This window comes from Nyctereutes procyonoides, unplaced genomic scaffold, assembly GCF_905146905.1.
Source record: "Nyctereutes procyonoides isolate TBG_1078 unplaced genomic scaffold, NYPRO_anot_genome, whole genome shotgun sequence".
Classification (NCBI taxonomy): Eukaryota; Metazoa; Chordata; class Mammalia; order Carnivora; family Canidae; genus Nyctereutes; species Nyctereutes procyonoides.
In genome coordinates, this window is record NW_026575021.1 from 6,516,242 (window position 1) to 6,535,715 (window position 19,474).

Below are 19,474 nucleotides of genomic sequence, written 5' to 3' on the forward strand. Positions count from 1 at the left end.
GGCTCCATGCCCAGTGTGGAGCTTACCACGGGGCTTGAATTCACAACCCTGAGATTAAGACCTGAGCTGAGATCAAATGCCCATTGGTTGACTGCGCCACCCAGGCACGCCTTTTTTAATTCTTTTTTTATGTGATGTTTTTAGTACTATGCTTAATTTCATTTTTCATATGCACTTAGATTACATAACTGTAGTGATCTTGGGGAGTCCTACTCAGCATTCAGTATGTTGAAAAGTTTATTAGTTTTTAAAAGAAAAATATGCATACATTTTAGATTAGTATTACATTGGAAGATGGGTAAATCACTTCCTGTGCCCTCAAAAAGCATTTTGAGGTTTGCATTATGGGTTTAATTCATTTTTTGCTGATAATTTTTAGTTGCTGTGAATTTTTCTGACAGTGATTTATTATTTGTCATGTCTTCACATGTTTAGTATTCTCTTCCAAGACAGAGAAATAATATTTGTTTAAGAGAGAAGCTTTGTAACTTCTGGCAAAAGGAATTGGTTTTCCCACTGAGTATATTACCTTGAATGATTTTCCTTTTTGCCTTTTTTTCTCTGCAGTTTCAATAGTGAAAGAAAACTGTAATCTGCTGTTGGAGACTTCAGAATAGCAATTTAAAATGTTTGCTTATATGTTATAACGGAAGCATGACCTAGAGAAAATAGGAACCTAGAGTTCTCTATTTAATGCAGCTCATTGTCCTTTTATTTCTTGTCTATTAGTGTGGGCTTCCATATGTGGAAGTGCTATGTAAAAACCGGTATGTAGGAAGAACCTTCATTCAACCAAACATGAGGTTAAGACAACTTGGTGTTGCAAAAAAATTTGGAGTATTGTCGGACAACTTTAAAGGCAAAAGAATTGTTCTTGTAGATGATTCAATTGTACGAGGCAATACCATCTCACCCATAATCAAATTGCTCAAAGAATCTGGTGCAAAAGAGGTAAGTAATATTAAATATATCCTAAAGCATCAATAATTAATAATATGATACTGGCATAAAAATCACAATTTATTTTTTATTTTTTTAAAGATTTTATTCATTTATTCATAGAGACACAGAGAAAGAGAGAGAGAGGCAAAGACACAGGCAGAGGGAGAAGCGGGCTCCATGCAGGGAACCCAACGTGGGACTCGATCCCAGGTCTCCAGGATCACGCCCTGGGCAGAAGGCAGTGCTACACTGCTGAGCCACCCGGGCTGCCCCTATAAAATTATTTTTAAAACCTAAATCCACAAAATAGAATGCTTTTTGTTTTTAGAGCATTTCTCTTTTTGAAGATGCAGAATAAATCCTATTGCAATACATTTGCCATACTGAGTTATGTTTTTAAATCTCAAAGCTTATGCTAACTCTAAATATCTCAGTAATTCAAATTACAGAAGTGAGATATCATTTATAATAGTTGAATGGATTAAAAAATAAAATCTCTTGTAGGAGAAAGTGGCATGGAAAGCAGTGACAGTCTTTCTAGAAAGCCTTACAGATAATTATGATTATGAGGGATGCCTGGGTGGTGCAGTAAGTTCAGACAGAGTCTGACTCTTGGTTTCCACTCAGGTCATAGTCTCAGGGTAATGAGACCAAGCTCTGTGTTGGGTTCTGTACTCAGTGTGGAGTCTGCTTGGGACTCTTTCCCTCCCTTTTTGCTCCTCCTGCTCCTGTGCTCGTGTGCCCTCTCTCTCTCTAAAATCTTTTTTTTTTTTTAAAGGTAATTGTGATTATGAGTTTCCAGCTTTTTAATGACTATTTTCATGATTACGATAATCTCCTTAGAATTCTTAGATTTTTATTTTTTATTTTTGAGAGAATGCGTCTGAGGGATTCTTAAGCTAAGTGTGGAACCTGATTTGGGGCTGACAACCCTGAGATCAGACCTGAGCCAAAATCAAGAGTTGGGGAAAAAAAAAAAAAAATCAAGAGCTGGACTCCTTCCTAACCAATTGAGCCACCCAGGTGCCCCTTGCACAATTATTCTTAAAATGAATGTGAAAGTAATATGTGAAATGATTTCTCTCTAAGGTACACATTAGAGTGGCTTCACCACCAGTTAGATATCCATGCTTTATGGGAATAAACATACCAACAAAAGAAGAGCTTATTGCCAACAAACCTGAATTTGAACATCTTGCAAAATATCTGGGTAGGTGTTAAAATTTCAGTAAATTTTATTAACAGAAAATCCAAAGCTTATCAGTCTTTACAGTTGTAATAAAAAAATGTCTAGTATTTGTTAAAAATATGTGTTGTATGACATGTTGAGCAGATATTCAACAGTATTCTGAATAATGAGAGTGCCTGGTGTCTGTAGACACCAGGGTAAGTGTTATATTAGAGACGTAGGCCAAGGTCAGGTGAAAGGAAGAAAGGCTTTCCAGGTAGAGAGAACTGTAAGCATGTCAGTTAAAGCCTTCCAAAGATCATATCCCAAGAAAAACAAAAACTTTACCACAGATTGTAATAAAATAGTTTGGATGTGGGTACAAATTGAAAAGTGAAAACTAGTGTAGGGTTATTTTATTTTATTTTTTTTAGTGTAGGGTTATTTTTAATAAATGAAGTCAGCAGACTTGGTGATCTAGGTTATCCTGGACAAGACATTTGTTTTTCAAATTAGATGAGATAAACTATTTAAATGTCACACAGATGTTTAGCCAGTGTACCTTGGTACCTCGACACTGGTTGATTATGGCTTGTGTTTCTTTTGACATGCCTATGCCTTACCACTTAAATATTTTGAATATCACCCAATTGATACCTTATTGTGAACACTTACTCTGTGCCAGGAAGATATCTATATTATTATAATAATCTCACAGATACTCTGCAGTTAGGCTATGTTTCCCTTATAGATGAAAAATTAGCCTTGGGAAAAGTAAGTGACCTTGAACTTAAATTTGTACCCAGATTTTCCTGACTTCAAAGTCTATTTTTGTAATCAAAAGAATTAACTCCTGAAGCCTTCTGAATTCATTCCATGTTTGAAATCTTCACTGTTATTTTAAATTCTATTCTCCCTTAATTCCAATTTCATATTTTAAAAAAATGATAAAGGCCCAGAGTTTTTACTGCTTACTCCCTCCACCATCCTCTTTCTAAAGAAGCTAAAGGAGAAATTTTTATCCTGGCTTGAGTTTTTCTGTTTGTAACTGCTATCTTTTGAGGCAGATCATCCTTTTCAAAGGAAGTGTAATGATCTTTTCCTTTTTCTCTCTTTCTCCTTATAGGAGCAAACAGTGTTATATATCTGTCAGTGGGAGGACTGGTTTCATCTGTACAAGAAGGGATAAAGTTTAAAAAACAAAAAGTGGAAAAGCAGGATATTATGATTCAAGAGAATGGGAATGGTCTGGAATGCTTTGAAAAGAATGGTCATTGTACAGCTTGTCTCACTGGAAAATACCCTGTGGAATTGGAATGGTAGCTGGTAGGGTCAGATATGATTTTTCAAGATAAAGAGTTGGTCAAGAAGTTTTAGTGGTGGTTGACACCCTCTCAATTTACTGTTACTCCCTTAAAACCATGTAAAATGCCACATGCTTATGTTTACCTTTAAAAGTTTTGATTTCTTTTCTGAAAAGAGTACCAAAGTGCTATGCTTTCGTTAACAATCCTAGGTAAATATTTTGGTGTTATCTAGGAATTTGGATGATCCTTTCAGTTTTATTTAGTAGTTTAGTACTTTGAGGCTACCGGTTCTGAAATCATAGACATTTAATTTCACATCAGCAACAATAATGCAAAGAATAAGTAAATTTTTGTTTTACAGTGAGGATTGCCAGGCACTATTACCTTCCCACAGATTCTTAGAGAAGAGAATTTTGTGGAATGTTTCTTGAAAGTTACTGAAATTCAGTTGTGGAATATTTTCAAAATTGAACTTTTCTAATAGTATGTAATACTACAACATTGGTGTTTCTTTTGTTTTTTTTGTTCTTTATTTTTAATATACAAGCCTTGGCTAGCCTTTTTCACCCCGTCAGAGAAGATAGGGGATAAGTGGCATTTGCCAGTTCCACGCTTTAAAGAGTTTCTAAGAGGTTGGACTAAGATGGTGTGATGCAAACAGGACATGAGTTAAATATAACATTTCATGCAAACCTTGAATCCATTATATCCCAAAAGTGTCAGACTCCTGGAGTTCTGTGTGGTTTTGATCTTGGCTTCTCTAACAAATCTTAAAACAAGAACAACAATTAAAGAACAACAAATATATGCCTTTTTGTGCCTCACTTTTCCCGCCTGTGCAATGGGGTACTTACATTACAAATAATTAATAGGAATATGAAAAAGTGTCATACTTTTGGTGGTTAGAGCCATCGTTTCACCCCTCAATTTTAAGATAGTGCATGATTTTTAGTTTTTGAAATGTTGGCTGTTATTCTGAAATTGAGATTTCATTATGATGAAGGGAGACATACAATTTAGCAGTGCTTTGCCACCTGTCTTTGAGATGTCCCAAGAATTATTGTAAAAACATGTCTGTGGAAGGTGTTTTCCTACATTTGACTATAAAGTATGATTCATACTACTTAGTACCTGTATAGTATAAGTCCAGCAAGTAACCTAGTACATTTGAAGTAAAAATAAATTTTTATATTCTAACAACCCTTTTATCCTTATTATATTTTCTTTTAATGAAGTGCTTGATCATTTGCAAAAATATATACATATATGTATAAATATATATACATACTTGTGATTAAATAATCAAGTAAAAACATTTGTAGGGGCCAATTTTGTTTAGGAATCAAGGTGACAACTATTTTGGAATTAGTATGCCCATCTAATTCTAAGCATCACCTTACCACCTTTTTCTACTTTGTTTTATTGGGATTTAACAGACAGAGTTTTTAAAAAATGTTTTCTTATATAACATCTGAGATTTAAAATTGTAAAATGACTTACCCCAATTCCTGTTCATGTAAGATTTTTTAAAACATAAAAGTGTTTGTTTCTGTGTTATTAAGTTACCTTAATTTGATGTACATAGTGTCCAAATCCATTTAGAAAATTAATATTTATTAATATTTGAAATCTTCTGTCTTCATTTGGTTTAAGTCTCACATGTTATATTATGGCAGGCCAAGATAAAATCTTGACAGCTCTTTACGCCCATGTGCAGCAGGCAGCAGCAGTTCAGATAACCCTGTAGCAGTGACATAAGCAAATTGGCATTTGAATACAGCCCTGGGACCATTTGAGTGTATAGCCTCTTGTCTTAAATGTATTCCTCATATCAGCGTGGAGGAGGCAAGACCTGTGAGTCAATTTTGAATTGGCCTCACTTGTATTTGAATTGTAAAAACAAGAGACTCAGGGAAAGTACTAAACCAAAATCTCTTATTTGACTTCTGTGTTTTCCATACTTTTTGTCTCCCATTGTTTTTTTTGTTTTATTGAGATGCTTTTATAAAGGAATGTGGTACTGTGAGTTTGGTAATTCTACAAATTTCTTAATGTTTCTCCATCATGACCTTTTATTTCCCAAGTTTCTAAAGTCTGAATGAAATTACAGATTTTTACATTTAATCTCAAATGTTGTTAAACTGCTTTAAATTAAAATAAGCAGAGTATTGAAAATCACAAAGATGAAAAATGTGTTTTCACAGGATCTATACTGTTGTGAATTAAAGTAAGCGTACTTTTTTTGTGACTTCATTGTGATGCGTTGGTGACAAATATATGTAATAGGTATATTTAAATGTGTGTGCTTTTTTTTTTTTTAATAATGACCTTTAGTTAGTCCATTATGATGAATAGCACAGTAATAGTTACATCTAGGCTCCATTCTTGGCACCAACTAGTCAGATCTTATTTCTCTGATCCAGACATTTCAATAAATAGGCCATTGCTTATGAACAGAGCAAAACTCCTGGCTGAGTGGAAAGGACACATAAAGTTATTTGAGATGTAATGCTAAGTAAGCAGTATAATAGTAGTAAGTTCTGCAGAAATACTAGTGGGAATAGGGAGTGTCACAGAAGAGGTGGCTTTGATTTCTAAAATGTGTGTGTGTTAGGGGAATTTATTTAAGATTTTATTTATTCATGAGAGACACACAGAGACATAGGCAGAGGGAGAAGCAGGCTCCCTGCAGGGATCCCCATGCAGGACTCTATCCCAGGACCCCGGGATTACAACCTGAGCCAAAGGCAGACGCTCAACCACTGAGCCACCCAGGTGCCCCAGAATTTTTTTTTAATCTATTTAATGTAGGTAAATCAATTAACAGTGGTACATCCAGACATAATATTCAGTCATAAAAAGAAATGAGCTATTAAACCATTGAAAGACACAGAGGGAACTTCAATGTATATTATCAAGTGAAAGAAGCAATCTGTGAAAGTTACATACTCTGTGAGTCCAAATATATGCCATTCTGGAAAAGACAAAACTGGAGACGTCAGAGGTTGCCAGAGGTTGGCGGGGAGGAAGGGATGAATAGGAGGGGCACAGGGGCATTTAGGACAGTGAAACTACTCTGTGATAACTATAATGGTGGATACATGTCATTATGTATTTGTAAAACACATAGTGTACAACACCAAGAGGAGTAAACCTTAATGTAAATTATAGACTTTGGATGATAATGATATGTCCATGTAGGTTTATCAGTTGAAACAAATGTACTATTCTGGTGGGGGATGTTGTTAATGGAGGAGACTGTGCATATGTGTGGGCAGGGGTTTGTAAGAACTCTGTAGTTATGCTCAATTTTGTTGTGAACCTAAAACTGTTCTAAAATATAGCTATTTTAAAAAATAAACATACCAAGTCCCAACTTAAAACAAAATATAATATATGCATTTATGTTCTTGCCTCTGAAAGTCTTGCCACAGGGCATGACTTCTCATGCCTTCTTTCTTTGGATATCAAATAGAGCCTGGTCAACTCCTAAGGAAAATTGCCTTCTTGTTTCTTAAGTCAAAACGAAAATCCAAGCCTCTCAGGAAAAGCTGCGTGCCCCTTAGACATTTTAGACTAAGCTACAGTATGCAACGTAAATGCACTTTTTTGTGTGCATAGATTTTAATATAGCTGATAAGTTGTTAGAGATGGAAGGAACCAATGCTTCTTAAACTTTTTTGGAAGTCCTTAGGATCTCCCATAATACTGAATTCCTTGTACTGAGACAAAATGGAAAATGACTGCACAAAAGAGGCCCACAAGGAGGGGATCCTTGGGTAGCTCAACGGTTTAGTGCCTGCCTTTGGCCTAGGGCGTGATCCTGGAGACCCAGGATGGAGTCCCATGTTGGCTCCCTGCATGGAGCCTGCTTCTCCCTCTGCCTGTGTCTCTGCCTCTCTCCCTGGGTCTCTCAATAAATAAAAATCTTAAAAATATATATATTTGGTCTTTGTCTTATTTCTAGCCCCGATATCCTAAAGTCCTTGGTATTTCCTAAGCGGTAAGAGCAGTAAAGGTGTGTTTTTAACAAATTCCAGTATAGTCAACACACAGTGCTATTAGTTGCAGGTGTACAACATAGTGATTCAACAGTTTCATATATTACTCAGTGCTCATTAGGATAAGTGCCCTCCTTAATCCTCTTCACCTATTTCATTCATCCCCCACCCCACCACCACCCCTCTGGTAACCATTTGTTCTCTGTATTTGAGTGTTTTTTGGTTTTCCTCTAATAAAAGTGTCTTGATATTCATAACAAACTCCTTTCAACCACACCTGTTTATATTAATGAGATGACTTTCTGAAAACACCTAAGAACAGGAGCTAGTTGCCAGGGGAACTCACGTGTGATTAGGGGTTGAATTTTCTGCCCCACCTCCCTGACTTTCAGGGAGGGGAGAAGAGCTACAGGTTGAATCAACAGATAATGGCCAATAATTCACTCAGTCGATCCCTCATCATTAAGCCTAAGATAAAAACTCAGAAGGCTAGAGTCTGGAGAGCTTCCTGGGTGGTGACACGGAGATTTGAAGTGAATGGTATGCTTGAAGAGCATGGTAGCTCCATGCTCTGCATTTCTTCCAACTGGCTGTTCCTCAGTTAATTGGTGGATGGGAAGCCCACGTGTTGGAGGTAGGGTCAAGAATACTCAAAATCGAGTTTCAAATCATTTTTATTTCTAAAACAAATGACAACTAAAGGTGTGGGGGATTAGGTGAAGAGAAGCAGTGAAATTAGCACCAATAAATGTTCAAGGGATCTGCAGAGTTCTGGTCATAAGATGTGCAACTCTGCTTTCAAAGTACTTAACTACTTAATTAAGTACTTCTTAATTAGTATAAGAAGTAAAACTTAGAAATCATGCCGCTGTTGTCAGGTTCCATGAGAAGTATAAGTCACCGTGGGGGAATGACCTTCGTTTGTAGCCTACTGAAAAGCTAATATGCTAATCTGTTACTGTTCCATGGTAGTAGACACATTCTGGATCAAAGAGAAATCTACTACTCATGACAAAAGCAGTGGCCAGAGCTTCATTTGTCAGTTTCCCATACTCCCCAAGTCCCATTGAGGAGACGGGGAGTCAGGCAGAGATGGATGTCTGCCCATGCAGTGGGTTGTGTTACAGGAAAGGAATACTGAGTTGGGGGGATTTCCTTTTAAAGTAAATGGAAGCAAGCCTGCTCCTAGGGAAAGACATTAACTCAGCTCTGAAGATCTGTCACCCCCCAAAACCCTGAGAAATGACCTGAATAAAGACCAATCAAAACCTCTTGTTTTGGGTATACCTAGCAAGAATTCACAAAGACATTAAGGGCCATGGCAGAGTGTCCCTCCCAATAGTATGCTAGGTTCATGGGACGGTGGAAGAAGATGGGTAAATTCTATTACAAGGCTTGAACAAAGGCTTCAAGGAGGTGATATTTAAGCTGTGTTTTCGTAAGGGGGGGGGGTAAATGTTCATCAAGCAGACATGGGAAGAAGAAAAGGTAATTCGGCCTGAGATCCAGCCGGAACACAGGTGTGGAAATTTGATAAAGGTTTGGTATGCTCAGAAGTTTTACGAGGGTCTCCTCATAGCTATAGCTTCCAGGACAAGGTATGACGAATGTGAAGGCTAGGGAAGCAGTGGTCCACTGTGACAGAGGGTTCTAAAGATAATGAAGCCTCTTGTCTACCTTGGTAAAAAGTCTGAATGTCATGTAGGCAATGAGGGACCACTGAAGGAGATCGTAAGCCGGAGAATGCTATGATTAATCTGGTGTATGTTTTAGAATGATCACTCTGGATTACCAGATAAAAATGGTGTCTTGGGGATCCCTGGGTGGCTCAGCGATTTAGCACCGCCTTCAGCCCAGGGTATGATCCTGGAGACGTGGGGTTGAGTCCCACATCGGGCTCCCTGCATGGAGCCTGCTTCTCCCTCTGCCTGTGTCTCTGCCTCTCTCTCTCTCTCTGCCTCTCATGAATAACTAAATAAAATCTTAAAAAACAAAAAACAAAAACCACCTTCACTCTGGCAGCAATTTAGAGTTGAAGCTGAGTGAGATTGGATAAGCTTTAGGGAAAAGTTGACCAAGAGGACCTGAACTAAGGTAGCAGTTGTGGAAATGAAGAGGAGAGCATTTTTTAAAAAAAATTTTATGGGCAGCCCAGGTGGCTCAGCGGTTCGGTGCAGCCTTCAGCCTGGGGCCTGATCCTGGAGACCCGGGATAGAGTCCCATGTCGGGCTCCCTGCATGGAGCCTGCTTCTCCCTCTGCTTGTGTCTCTGCCTCTCTCTCTCTCTCTCTCTCTTCCCCCCTCCCCCCGTGTGTCTCATGAATAAATAAATATTTAAGAAATAAAAAAATAAAAAATTTTATTTGAGAGACAGGCTCATGCGTGAGTAGGGAGGAGAGGCAGTGGGAGAAGCAGACTCCCCATGGAGCAGGGAGCTGGACTCAGGGATTCAATCCAAACACCTGAGTTTATGACCTTAGTCAAAGGCAGACACTTACCTGACTGAGCCACCCAGGTACCCCAAGAACATTTTTAAAATGCAGATTGTAGGCCCCTCAGTAGAAAACTAGTTCAGAACCTGTGGAGACAGGAATCAGATTAACATCACCACGGGTGATTTTGATGTAATCAGCTAGACTTTGAGATTGGAGACTGGAGACCTAGGGTCTAGTTGGCTGGGGGGGAGGGGGTGGGGAGGTGGGGGGGGGAGGGGGCAGTGGCATCTAGGTTTCTCTACCAGCAAGGTGGATGATGGTGTCATTCTCAAATACAGAAACATGTTTGGGGAACCCGTGGCTCCAGAAAAAAGATGATAGTTTAAGTAGCCTGTGGTACATCCTGGTGAAACTGCCACCAGCCGATATAGCTCTTTGCTTGGATTAATGCTGGTTTCTTGCCACTGATACCTAAGGACAGGAAAATGTCCCATGACTTTTCATATACAGGTGTCAATACTGGGCTGTTTCCTCAGTCCTTCAGCAAAAAAAAATTTAAAAACCTGATCATTTCCTCTGTGCTGTTGCAGAGTACCTTTAAAATAACACTATTGGGGATCCCTGGGGGGCTCTACGGTTTAGCGCCGCCTTCAGCCCAGGGCGTGACCCTGGAGACCTGGGATCGAGTCCTGCGTCGGGCTCCCTGCATGGGGCCTGCTTCTCCCGCTGCCTGTGTCTCTCTCTCTCTCCTCTCTCTCTATGTCTATCATGAATAAATAAATAAATCTTAAAAAAAAAAAAGCTTTTTAAAAAAATCCACCTACTGTGGTAGTTCACTATTTCCTCTTCCTTCACAATCTTAGACAGTGTCTTTCTCTCCACTTCGCGGACAAGGAGAGACTGCGGCTCTGAATTAAAGTATCTTGGCAAGTATGAAAGGGCACGACACCAAGCTGGGCAGCTCCACAGTCTTTGCAAACGCTGTCACGAGCCCAGCGTGACCCCAACAGGTGCCTGGAGCGAAAACACGGCCAGCTCCCCTCGCAGGCCCGCTCGGTCCCCTCGGGAGGGGGCGGGGCACGGTGGCTGCCGCCGATCGCGCGAGCTGACGTCACTGCGGCGACGCAAACACTGCGCAAGAGCGCGCCTCTTACGTCCCGGCGGCCCGCGCGGTGGGCACGCTTCCCCCCGGGAGAGCGGCTGCGTCTCTCACGTGTGTGTGTGTGTGGAGAGATCCCGGGGTCGGGCTGCTGGACGGTCCAGACGGGCTCAGGCTTCTGCCGCGACCCCCACGCCTTCCGAGTGAGTCTCGCGGGAGGCGGTATCCCGCGGCGGCCTCTGTGAGGGAGGTGAAGGAGGGTGAGGCCTCGGGGCCACCGCCACCGCCTCGCCTCCGAGGTAGGTCAGTGGCCTCTGGCAGGTGGTGTCGAGCCAAGACTAACCTGACGTGTGTGATTTCTTCAGAGCTCCTCAGCCTCGGACCCTCTGCCCCTTCATTCTGAAAGAGACCAGCCTGCTCCACCCACTTGCTGCTGTGGTTTGGAAGCGCAAATGAAAACGTGTTTGGGGGGAGCTCTAAGGTGCATTGTTATTTTATTTATTCATTCATGAGAGACCTACACACAGAGAGGCAGAGACACAGGCAGAGGAGGAGCAGGCTCCATGCGGGGAGCCCGAAGCGGGCCTCGACCCCGGAACCCCAGGATCACGCCCTGGGCCAAAGGCAGGCGCCAAACCGCTGAGCCACCCAGGTGTCCCAAGGGCATTGTTATTAAATGTAGTTATATGATGTAAATTAAGCCCGTGGATACGGCAAAATAAAGTGTCTAGGTTATTTAACTGTCTTTAACTGGTAAACTAGGGAGAGGGCCCCGCCCCCCAGCACTAGAATTTGTTGACACTTGTAAGCGCTTTGAGGACTAAATACATGGCCCCTGCCGCTGTAAATGAAGTAGCGAGTATCTTTATTTTTTATTTTTATTTTTGACTATTTTTAACTTAATGATTCCGTTACGTATAAAATCAGCTTACCAGTTTTTCTTTTTCTTTTTTTTTTTTTTTCCTGTTTTGCTTTTTCCCCCTCGTTATGAGGTCTCAGAAGATACTGGGTGACCAAGAAGGTCTTGTTGTTTTTTTTTTTTTTAATATAGTATTTATTGGAGAGGATGGATTTGTGATTGTTAATGAAAATAAAAACCCGGGCAACCCCGGAGGTTCAGTGGTTTGGCGCTGCCTTCGACCCAGGGCGTGATCCTGGAGACGTGGGATCGAGCCCCATGTCGGGCTCCCTGCATGGAGCCTGCTTCTCCCCCTGTGTCTCTGCCTCTCTCTCTCTCTCTCTCTCTCTCTCTCTCTCTCTGTGTCTCTCATGAATAAATAAACAAAATCTTTAAAAAATAAAAAATAAATAAAAAATAAAAACCTTACACAATAGATCTTGCCTTAAGTCTCTGTAGCAACTGCTCGGAAACTGGTAGTTAAAAGTAGAAAAACATGAACATATATGGTGAGTGTTGCAATTTGTTATAAAAATGTCATTTAAGTTCACCTTATAATCTTGCCCTTTTGATGTCAGGTATTTTGGAGTATAGTAATCAGAATGTCCTTGTGGAAAACTAACTGCTGTAATTGTTTTTTGCATTAAAAAATGCATTCTTGAAAAAAATGCATTTTTGGGGACACCTACACTAACATTTTTGTGAAAATGCCTTACTATAGTGTAAAAAATCTATTGTCATAGAAAAGAATAGCAGAAGATCTCCTTCTGCACTGACTATACCTCCTCTGATAAACTCATTTGGCATAATTAATGTGTGCTATGGACCGTCTTCTTTATATAATGATCATTTATGTGTAGGAGGAGAAGTTTAAAATTTTAATCTTGTACATCATAAAAGAATGTGGAAATGCTTACTAAAAATACTGTATTAAAGTTATATTTTTAAACTTTATATTTAGAAATCCTAACATTTTCAAACCTATGAGTCTCAATAGTTGGTTCATTTTGCTCTTTAGGAATATTTTTTCTAATTCATATAAATTAACTTTCATCTGTAAGATTTAATTTTGAATCCATGAAATCAGCTCAAATACGTATGAACAAATAAAAAAAACTTAAAATAGGTTACTTGGTAAATCTTGTTTTTGAAATATGGAAAAGAGTTCACAGAAGGAAAAAAATTACCTTTATTCTCAAGGAAATACTAGCTGTTATTTCTTCTAAAACAATGATCCCTAAAGTTTTTTGGGTTTTGTTGGGGTTTTTTTTTTTTTTTTGATGAAATACTGTTTAAAATCTTTTATATTTTTGAGAAGTTCAGAGAATATTGCATTGATACAATGCTCTCTGGAGTTGTAATACTATAGTTTAAATGAATTTACTGGCATCTTATTTTTATTTTTTTTAAGATTTTATTCATTTATTCATTAGAGACAGAGAGAGAGAGACAGAGACACAGGCAGAGGGAGAAGCAGGCTCCATGCAGGAAGCCCAACATGGGACTCTGTCCCGGGACTCCAGGATCATGCCCTGGGCTGAAGGCGGCGCTAACCCATTGAGCCACCAGGGCTGCCCAATTTATTGGCATTTTAAAAATAAGTTCCTCAAGAATTATAAATGTGACTTGATGTGACCTGAAGTGTTATAATAAATAATATAGTTTATATTATTGGGTTAAAATTGGATGGATTTAGATAGTTTTTCCCTTTTTCTACCTAAGGTTTATTTACTCTTCCCTAAGTTCATTTCCTAAAAGCACAGTTTATTTGCATTAGTCTTTGCAAAGATAATGTGCAGGATTTTAACCACTTATCTTTTTTTTAAATATTTATTTATTCAATTAATTAATTAATTAATTTTAGACATAGAGAGAAAGGCAGAGACACAGGAGGAAGGAGAAGCAGGCTCCATGCCAGGAGCCCGACGCAGGACTCGATCCCGGGACTCCAGGATCGCGCCCCGGGCCAAAGGCAGGTGCTAAACTGCTGAGCCACCCAGGGATCCCCTTAACCATTTATCTTAATCTGGGACAATAATGAAAGAAAAATGAAAAAATTAAGCATATAGTGCTTGAAATTGAGTTTTATTGGTTAATTTTTTGTATTTTTTTTTCACATTTGTGGACGGTTGAGAGAGACCACACTTTTTACCTGTTTCAGTCTCCTCATGTTTTGTTCATACTGCTCTTTCCCCAAATTTTCTTCCAGCTTTGACCCAGTGTTAGGTCAGTGGTATCAGATTAATTTTCATCCTCCTTGTTCTCACCATAGACAATTCCTAGGTTCAGAGATTGTTTTTGATATAGTTGTTTTTGTGAGGAATGATTTGTATAGAATTTTCTTTCTCCCTTTCTCACCCTACCAGGTTCCCTAAAACTCCCTGTCCCCATATTTCTGTATATAGGTAGAGTTCTCTGCTACCAATGATGTTTAGAGAAACTTCAGTGAAATGACTCTTCAGGAATTGGTACATCAGGCTGCCTCCATTTATTCAGATAAAATAGCTGTCTGTTTTGATGAGTGTAACAACCAGCCTCCAGTTTATTACACCTATAAGACTGTGGTGAATGCTGCTTCAGAATTATCAAATTTTCTACTCCTACACTGTGACTTTCAAGAAATTCAGGAAGTTGGTCTCTACTGCCATCCCGGAATAAACTTACCCTCTTGGATTTTAGGGTAATTCTTTTAATATTAATTTGTTTTCTAGCCTAATATAATCTTTAATATATAGAATATGTTGTAACTTACTGTTATTTTTACTATTGTATCTTTATGTATTGCTTGTTCAATTTTAGGCTAAAGGAGTTCATATTTCCCCAAGATTATTTTTAATCATTTTAAGTTAATTAATCTGAACTTACATAGGAGAGCCAAGAAGCTTTTACTAATAGAATATTTAAATATCTCCAAAATACATGGGTTTCATTTGTCTACCAAAAGAAAACAGTCATAAATTCTGTTCTTATATCAATGAAAACAATTATTTCAGAAATAATGTGACTTTTTTTTTCCTCCTGAGACTGAAGTTTTAGGTACTCAGGTATTCAGTAAGTGAATGAATGAATGAGCGTTTTGGGTGATGATTCATAAAAATTGAGCAGTGAACTGCGGAAGACGCTAATTCAAACAATCATTTGCAAAATGTTCATTATTAAGCTGTTCTAGAATATTATCCTTATATCATGACTTACGTCGTAGGGTTCTGCAAGAAATCAAGGCTGCTAAAAAATTAGAAGTTGATATTCATCCCATAGGATATATGTTAGTAGGTTAGTTGTATAAATGTAAAGCAAAAAAAGTTAGTTTCCCTTTTATCCAATCATTGACAAAATTTTATTGAGAATTACTACAAAAATCTGTTGTCTTCAAAGTACTTGTTTTTTTTAGATTTTATTTTGAGATAATCTATACACCCAAAGTGGGGCTTGAATCCACAACCACAAGATCAAGAGTCATATACTCTACCAACTGAACCAGCCAGGTCTCCCTACCTCAAAGTACTTTTAGTTAAAACAGCTAACTGATTTTGCATCTTATTGCCACTTAAAAATGAATTTTAAAGTTGTCCCCTCCCCCTTAAGGTATCCTGGTTTTGTGGAGATGTCTTTTAGTATACAGATTGTATTAATCTGCATACTAGTAAGTTATGTGTAGGTATTTAGCTTATGTTATCCTAGTTAGATGAAGAAATGACTCTGCTACCAGCTTGGTATTTTAGTAGTAGCATTAACCAAGTATATTCTACTGTAATATATTAGCTTTAAAAAATGTTGGATTTCTGTAAGTTAAGTGATTGATAGAAATTTAATGATGGGTATTCTGTCTTAAAAGACAAAATAAAAATAACTATAAAGATGGGGTCATCAAAAACATTTGGCATTTCTGATACAGTCAGTAGTAAAGCGCATAGAGAAATAGAAATACTTAAAGATCATTTTCAACAGATCTTCTATGCTGACTCTGTACTGTTTCTTTAGAATTCTCCAAGTCCCTGCTGCTTATGCTCCTATTGATCCAGATTCACCACCAGCATTATCAACTCATTTCATGAAAAAATGTAATCTAAGTTATATTCTTGTTGAAAAACAGCAAATTAATGTAAGTGTGTTTAAATTTATGTGCTACGTTTATCTTTCAGATGAAGGGTGTTTGTGTGTATGTACGTACGTACATCACAGCATCTTTATCCATTTATTTTTTGGACCAGGTTGCTTCCATATCTTGTCTACTGTAAATAGTGCTGCAATAAACAAGAATGCGTATATCTTCTTGAATTATTGTTTTCATTTTTCTTTGGTTAAATACCCAGTAGTGGGCAGCCCGGGTGGCTCAGCAGTTTAGCGCCGCCTTCAGCCCAGGGCCTGATCCTGGAGACCCGGGATCGAGTCCCACGTCGGGCTCCCTGCATGGAGCCTGCTTCTCCCTCTGCCTGTGTCTCTGCCTCTCTCTCTCTCTCTGTGTGTCTCTCATGAATAAATAAAATATTTAAAAAATAAAATAAATACCCAGTAGTGGAATCATTGGGTCCTATGGCATTTTTGAGGAACCTCCATACCGTTTGCCACAGTGACTGCACCAGTTTACATTTTTACCAACATTGTGTGAGGGTTCCTTTTTTTCCTCTACATCCTCATCAATGCCTATTTCTTTAAAAAAATTTTTTTTAAAAGATTTTATTTATTTATTCATGAGAGACACAGAGAGAAGCAGAAGGAGAAGCAGGCTCCCTGCAAGGAGCCCAATGCGGGACTTGATCCTGGACCCCGGAATCACTCCCTGAGCAAAAGACAGACGCTCAACTGCTGAGCCACCCAGGCATCTCTCTATTTCTTGTCTTTTTAATTCTAGACATTCTGACAGATGTGAAGTGATAGCTCATTGTGGTTTTGATTTGCATTTCCCTGATGATTACTGATGTTGAGCATCTTTCACATGTCTATTCACCATTTGTAAGTCAGCTTTGGAAATGTCTATTCAGTTCCTCTGCCTATATTTTAATTGGATTATTCGTTTTGGTTTTTGTTTATTTTTGTGTGTGTTGAATTGGATAAGTTCTTCATATATTTTGGATATTAACCCCTTATCAGATATATCATCTTCTCCCATTTAGTAGGTTACCCTTTTGTTTTGTTGATGGTTTACTTCTCTGTGCAGTCTTTTTTTATTTTGCTGGTGTCCCAGTAATTTGTTTGCTTTTGTTTTTCTTGCTTGAGGAGATGTATCTAGCAAAATGTACTAGGATGATGTCAAGGTGATTATGTTCTGTGTTTTTTTCTAAGAGTTTAATGGTGTCAGATCTCACATTTAGGTCTTTAGTCCACATTGGATTTATATTTGTGTGTGGTGTTAGAGAGTGGCCCAGTTTTATTTATTTTTTTTTTTTTTTGTTTTATTCTTTTGAATTTAGCTGTCCAGCTTTCCCAGCACCATTTATTGAAGAGACTCTTTTCCTAATTGCATATTCTTGCCTGTTGTGTTGTAGATTAATTGACCATGTAAGCATGTGTTTCTTTCTGGACTCTGTTCTGTTGATCTGTTGTCTGTTTTTGTGCCAATACCATACTGTTTGATTACTAAAGCTTTGTAGTATATTTTGAAACTGGCATTGTGATACCTCTAGCTTTCTTCTTCCCTAAGATTGCTTTGGCTATTTGGGGTCTTTTATGGTTCTATACAAATTTTAGGATTCTTTGTTCTAGATCAGGAAAAAAATGGTATTTTAAGTCATGGCAATCAGTGCAAAGGGATTGCTTTGAATCTGTAGATTTCTTTGCATGATATGGATGTTTTAACAATATTCTTCCAATCATTGACCATGAAATACTTTTCGTTTATGTTATCTTCACTTTCATCAGTGTCTTAGTTTTTTAGTACAGTTTTTACCACCTTAAATTTATTAATAGGTATTTTATTATTGATATAATTGTTAATGGGATTATTTCTTTATTCTGCTACTTTGTTAGTATATAGGTATGCAACAAGTTTCTGTATGTTAATTTTGTATTCTGCAACTTTACTGAATTCATTTATTAGTTTTTTGATGAAGTCTTTAGGGTTTTCTATTAGTATCATGTCATCTGTAAATAGTAACAATTTAATTTTTTTCTTACCAGTTTAGATGTCTTTTTTCTTTCCTCTCTTATTGCTGTGGCTAGGACTTTCAATACCATGTTAAATAAAAGTGAGTGGGTATCCTTGTCTTGTTCCTGATCTTGGAGGAAAATCTGTTTTTCACCATTGAGTATGGCCTTTATTATGTTGAGGCATGTTCCCTCTCTTTGGGAGGTTTTTTTTTGGTTTGTTTTAAAGATTTTATTTATTTATTCATGAGAGAGACAGAGGCAGAGGCAGAGGGAGAAGCAGGCTCCCTGCAGGGAGCCCAATGGAGGACTCGATCCCAGGACCGCAGGAATCCTGCCCTGAGCCAAAGACAGAATGCTCAACTGCTGAGCCACCCAGGTGTCCCTGGGAGTTTTTATCATGAACGATGTTGAATTTTGTCAAATACTTTTTCTGCATCTATTGAGAGGATGCAAATAAATTTTTTTTTTAATTTATTCATGAGAGACACAGAAAGAGAGAGGCAGAGACATAGACAGAGGGAGAAGCAGACTCCATGCAGGAAGCCTGATGTGGGATTCAGTCCCGGGGCTCCAGGATCATGCCCTGAGCTGAAGGTAGGCGCTTAACCGCTGAGCCACCCAGGCGTCTCAAAAGGATGTGATTTTTATCCAGTTTGTTAATGTGGTTTATTACATTGATTTGTGAATATTGGACCATTCTTGTGTCCTTGGAATAAATCACATTTGATTATGGTGAATGATCCTTTTAATGTATTGTTGAATGAGATTTGCTAGTATCTTGAGGATTTTTGTATCCATGTTCATCAGGGATGTTGTCCAGCAGTTTTTTTTGTAGGGTCTTTAAAAAAATTTTTTTTGCATTTAGTGTTTATTCAGGTTTTTGTTTGTTTTTGTGAGTCTGGCTAAAGATTTATCACTTTTGTCTTTTCAAAAACTCTCTTGGTTTCATGGATCTTTTCTATTCATGGATCTTTTTAGTCTGTTTCATTTGTTTCTGTTTTGATCTTTATTTCCTTCCGTTAACCTTGGGCTTGCTTTATTCCTTTTCTAGTTCCTTTAGGTGTAAGATTAGATTGTTTGATTTTTTTCTTGTTTCTTGAGGTAATCCAGCATCACTATAAATTCTCTCAGAACTGATTTTGGTGCATCTTAAAGGTTTTATTTTTATTTATTTATTTATTTTTAAAAATTTATTCAGAGACACAGAGGGAGAGAGACATAGACACAGGCAGAAGGAGAAGCAGGCCCCATACAGAGCCTGACGTGGGACTTGATTCCGGGTCTTCAGGATCACACCCTGGGCTGCAGGCGGCGCTAAACCGCTGCGCCACTGGGGCTTACCCCATCTTAAAGGTTTTAGACTGTTGTTTTCATTTGTCTCCATGTATTTTTTTTTTAATATTTTATTTATTTATTCATGAGAGACAGAGAGAGAGAGGCAGAGACACAGGCAGAGAGAGAAGCAGGCTCCATGCAGGGAGCCCGATGTGGGACTCGATCCCAGGACTCCGAGATCACGCCCGGGCCAAAGGCAGACG

General features: G+C 38.4%; 2 protein-coding genes across 7 annotated transcripts in view; both read left to right on the forward strand.

Moving 5' to 3' along the window:
- The window catches only part of PPAT (phosphoribosyl pyrophosphate amidotransferase), a 36,495-nt gene extending 30,781 nt beyond the window's left edge, over nt 1–5,714 (forward strand). The window contains exons 9-11 of the mRNA XM_055340307.1: nt 730–951; nt 2,032–2,152; nt 3,237–5,714. Coding sequence (XP_055196282.1) covers nt 730–951; nt 2,032–2,152; nt 3,237–3,433 — 540 coding nt within the window. The 3' untranslated portion in view covers nt 3,434–5,714. The remainder of the gene's footprint in view (nt 1–729; nt 952–2,031; nt 2,153–3,236) is intronic.
- Nucleotides 5,715–11,018: 5,304 nt separating this feature from the next.
- The window catches only part of AASDH (aminoadipate-semialdehyde dehydrogenase), a 40,780-nt gene continuing 32,324 nt past the window's right edge, over nt 11,019–19,474 (forward strand). For 3 of the 6 annotated variants that reach the window (XR_008666426.1, XM_055340367.1, XM_055340332.1), the window contains exons 1-3: nt 11,019–11,250; nt 14,255–14,529; nt 15,831–15,951. Coding sequence is in view for 5 of the 6 variants with exons in the window: in XM_055340367.1 (XP_055196342.1) it covers nt 14,300–14,529; nt 15,831–15,951 (351 nt within the window). In the remaining variant the exon portion in view is untranslated. Of the gene's footprint in view, nt 11,251–11,412; nt 11,433–13,765; nt 13,826–14,254; nt 14,530–15,830; nt 15,952–19,474 lie in introns of those variants that run through there. The other 3 variants (XM_055340348.1, XM_055340357.1, XM_055340341.1) reach the window with 3 other exon arrangements.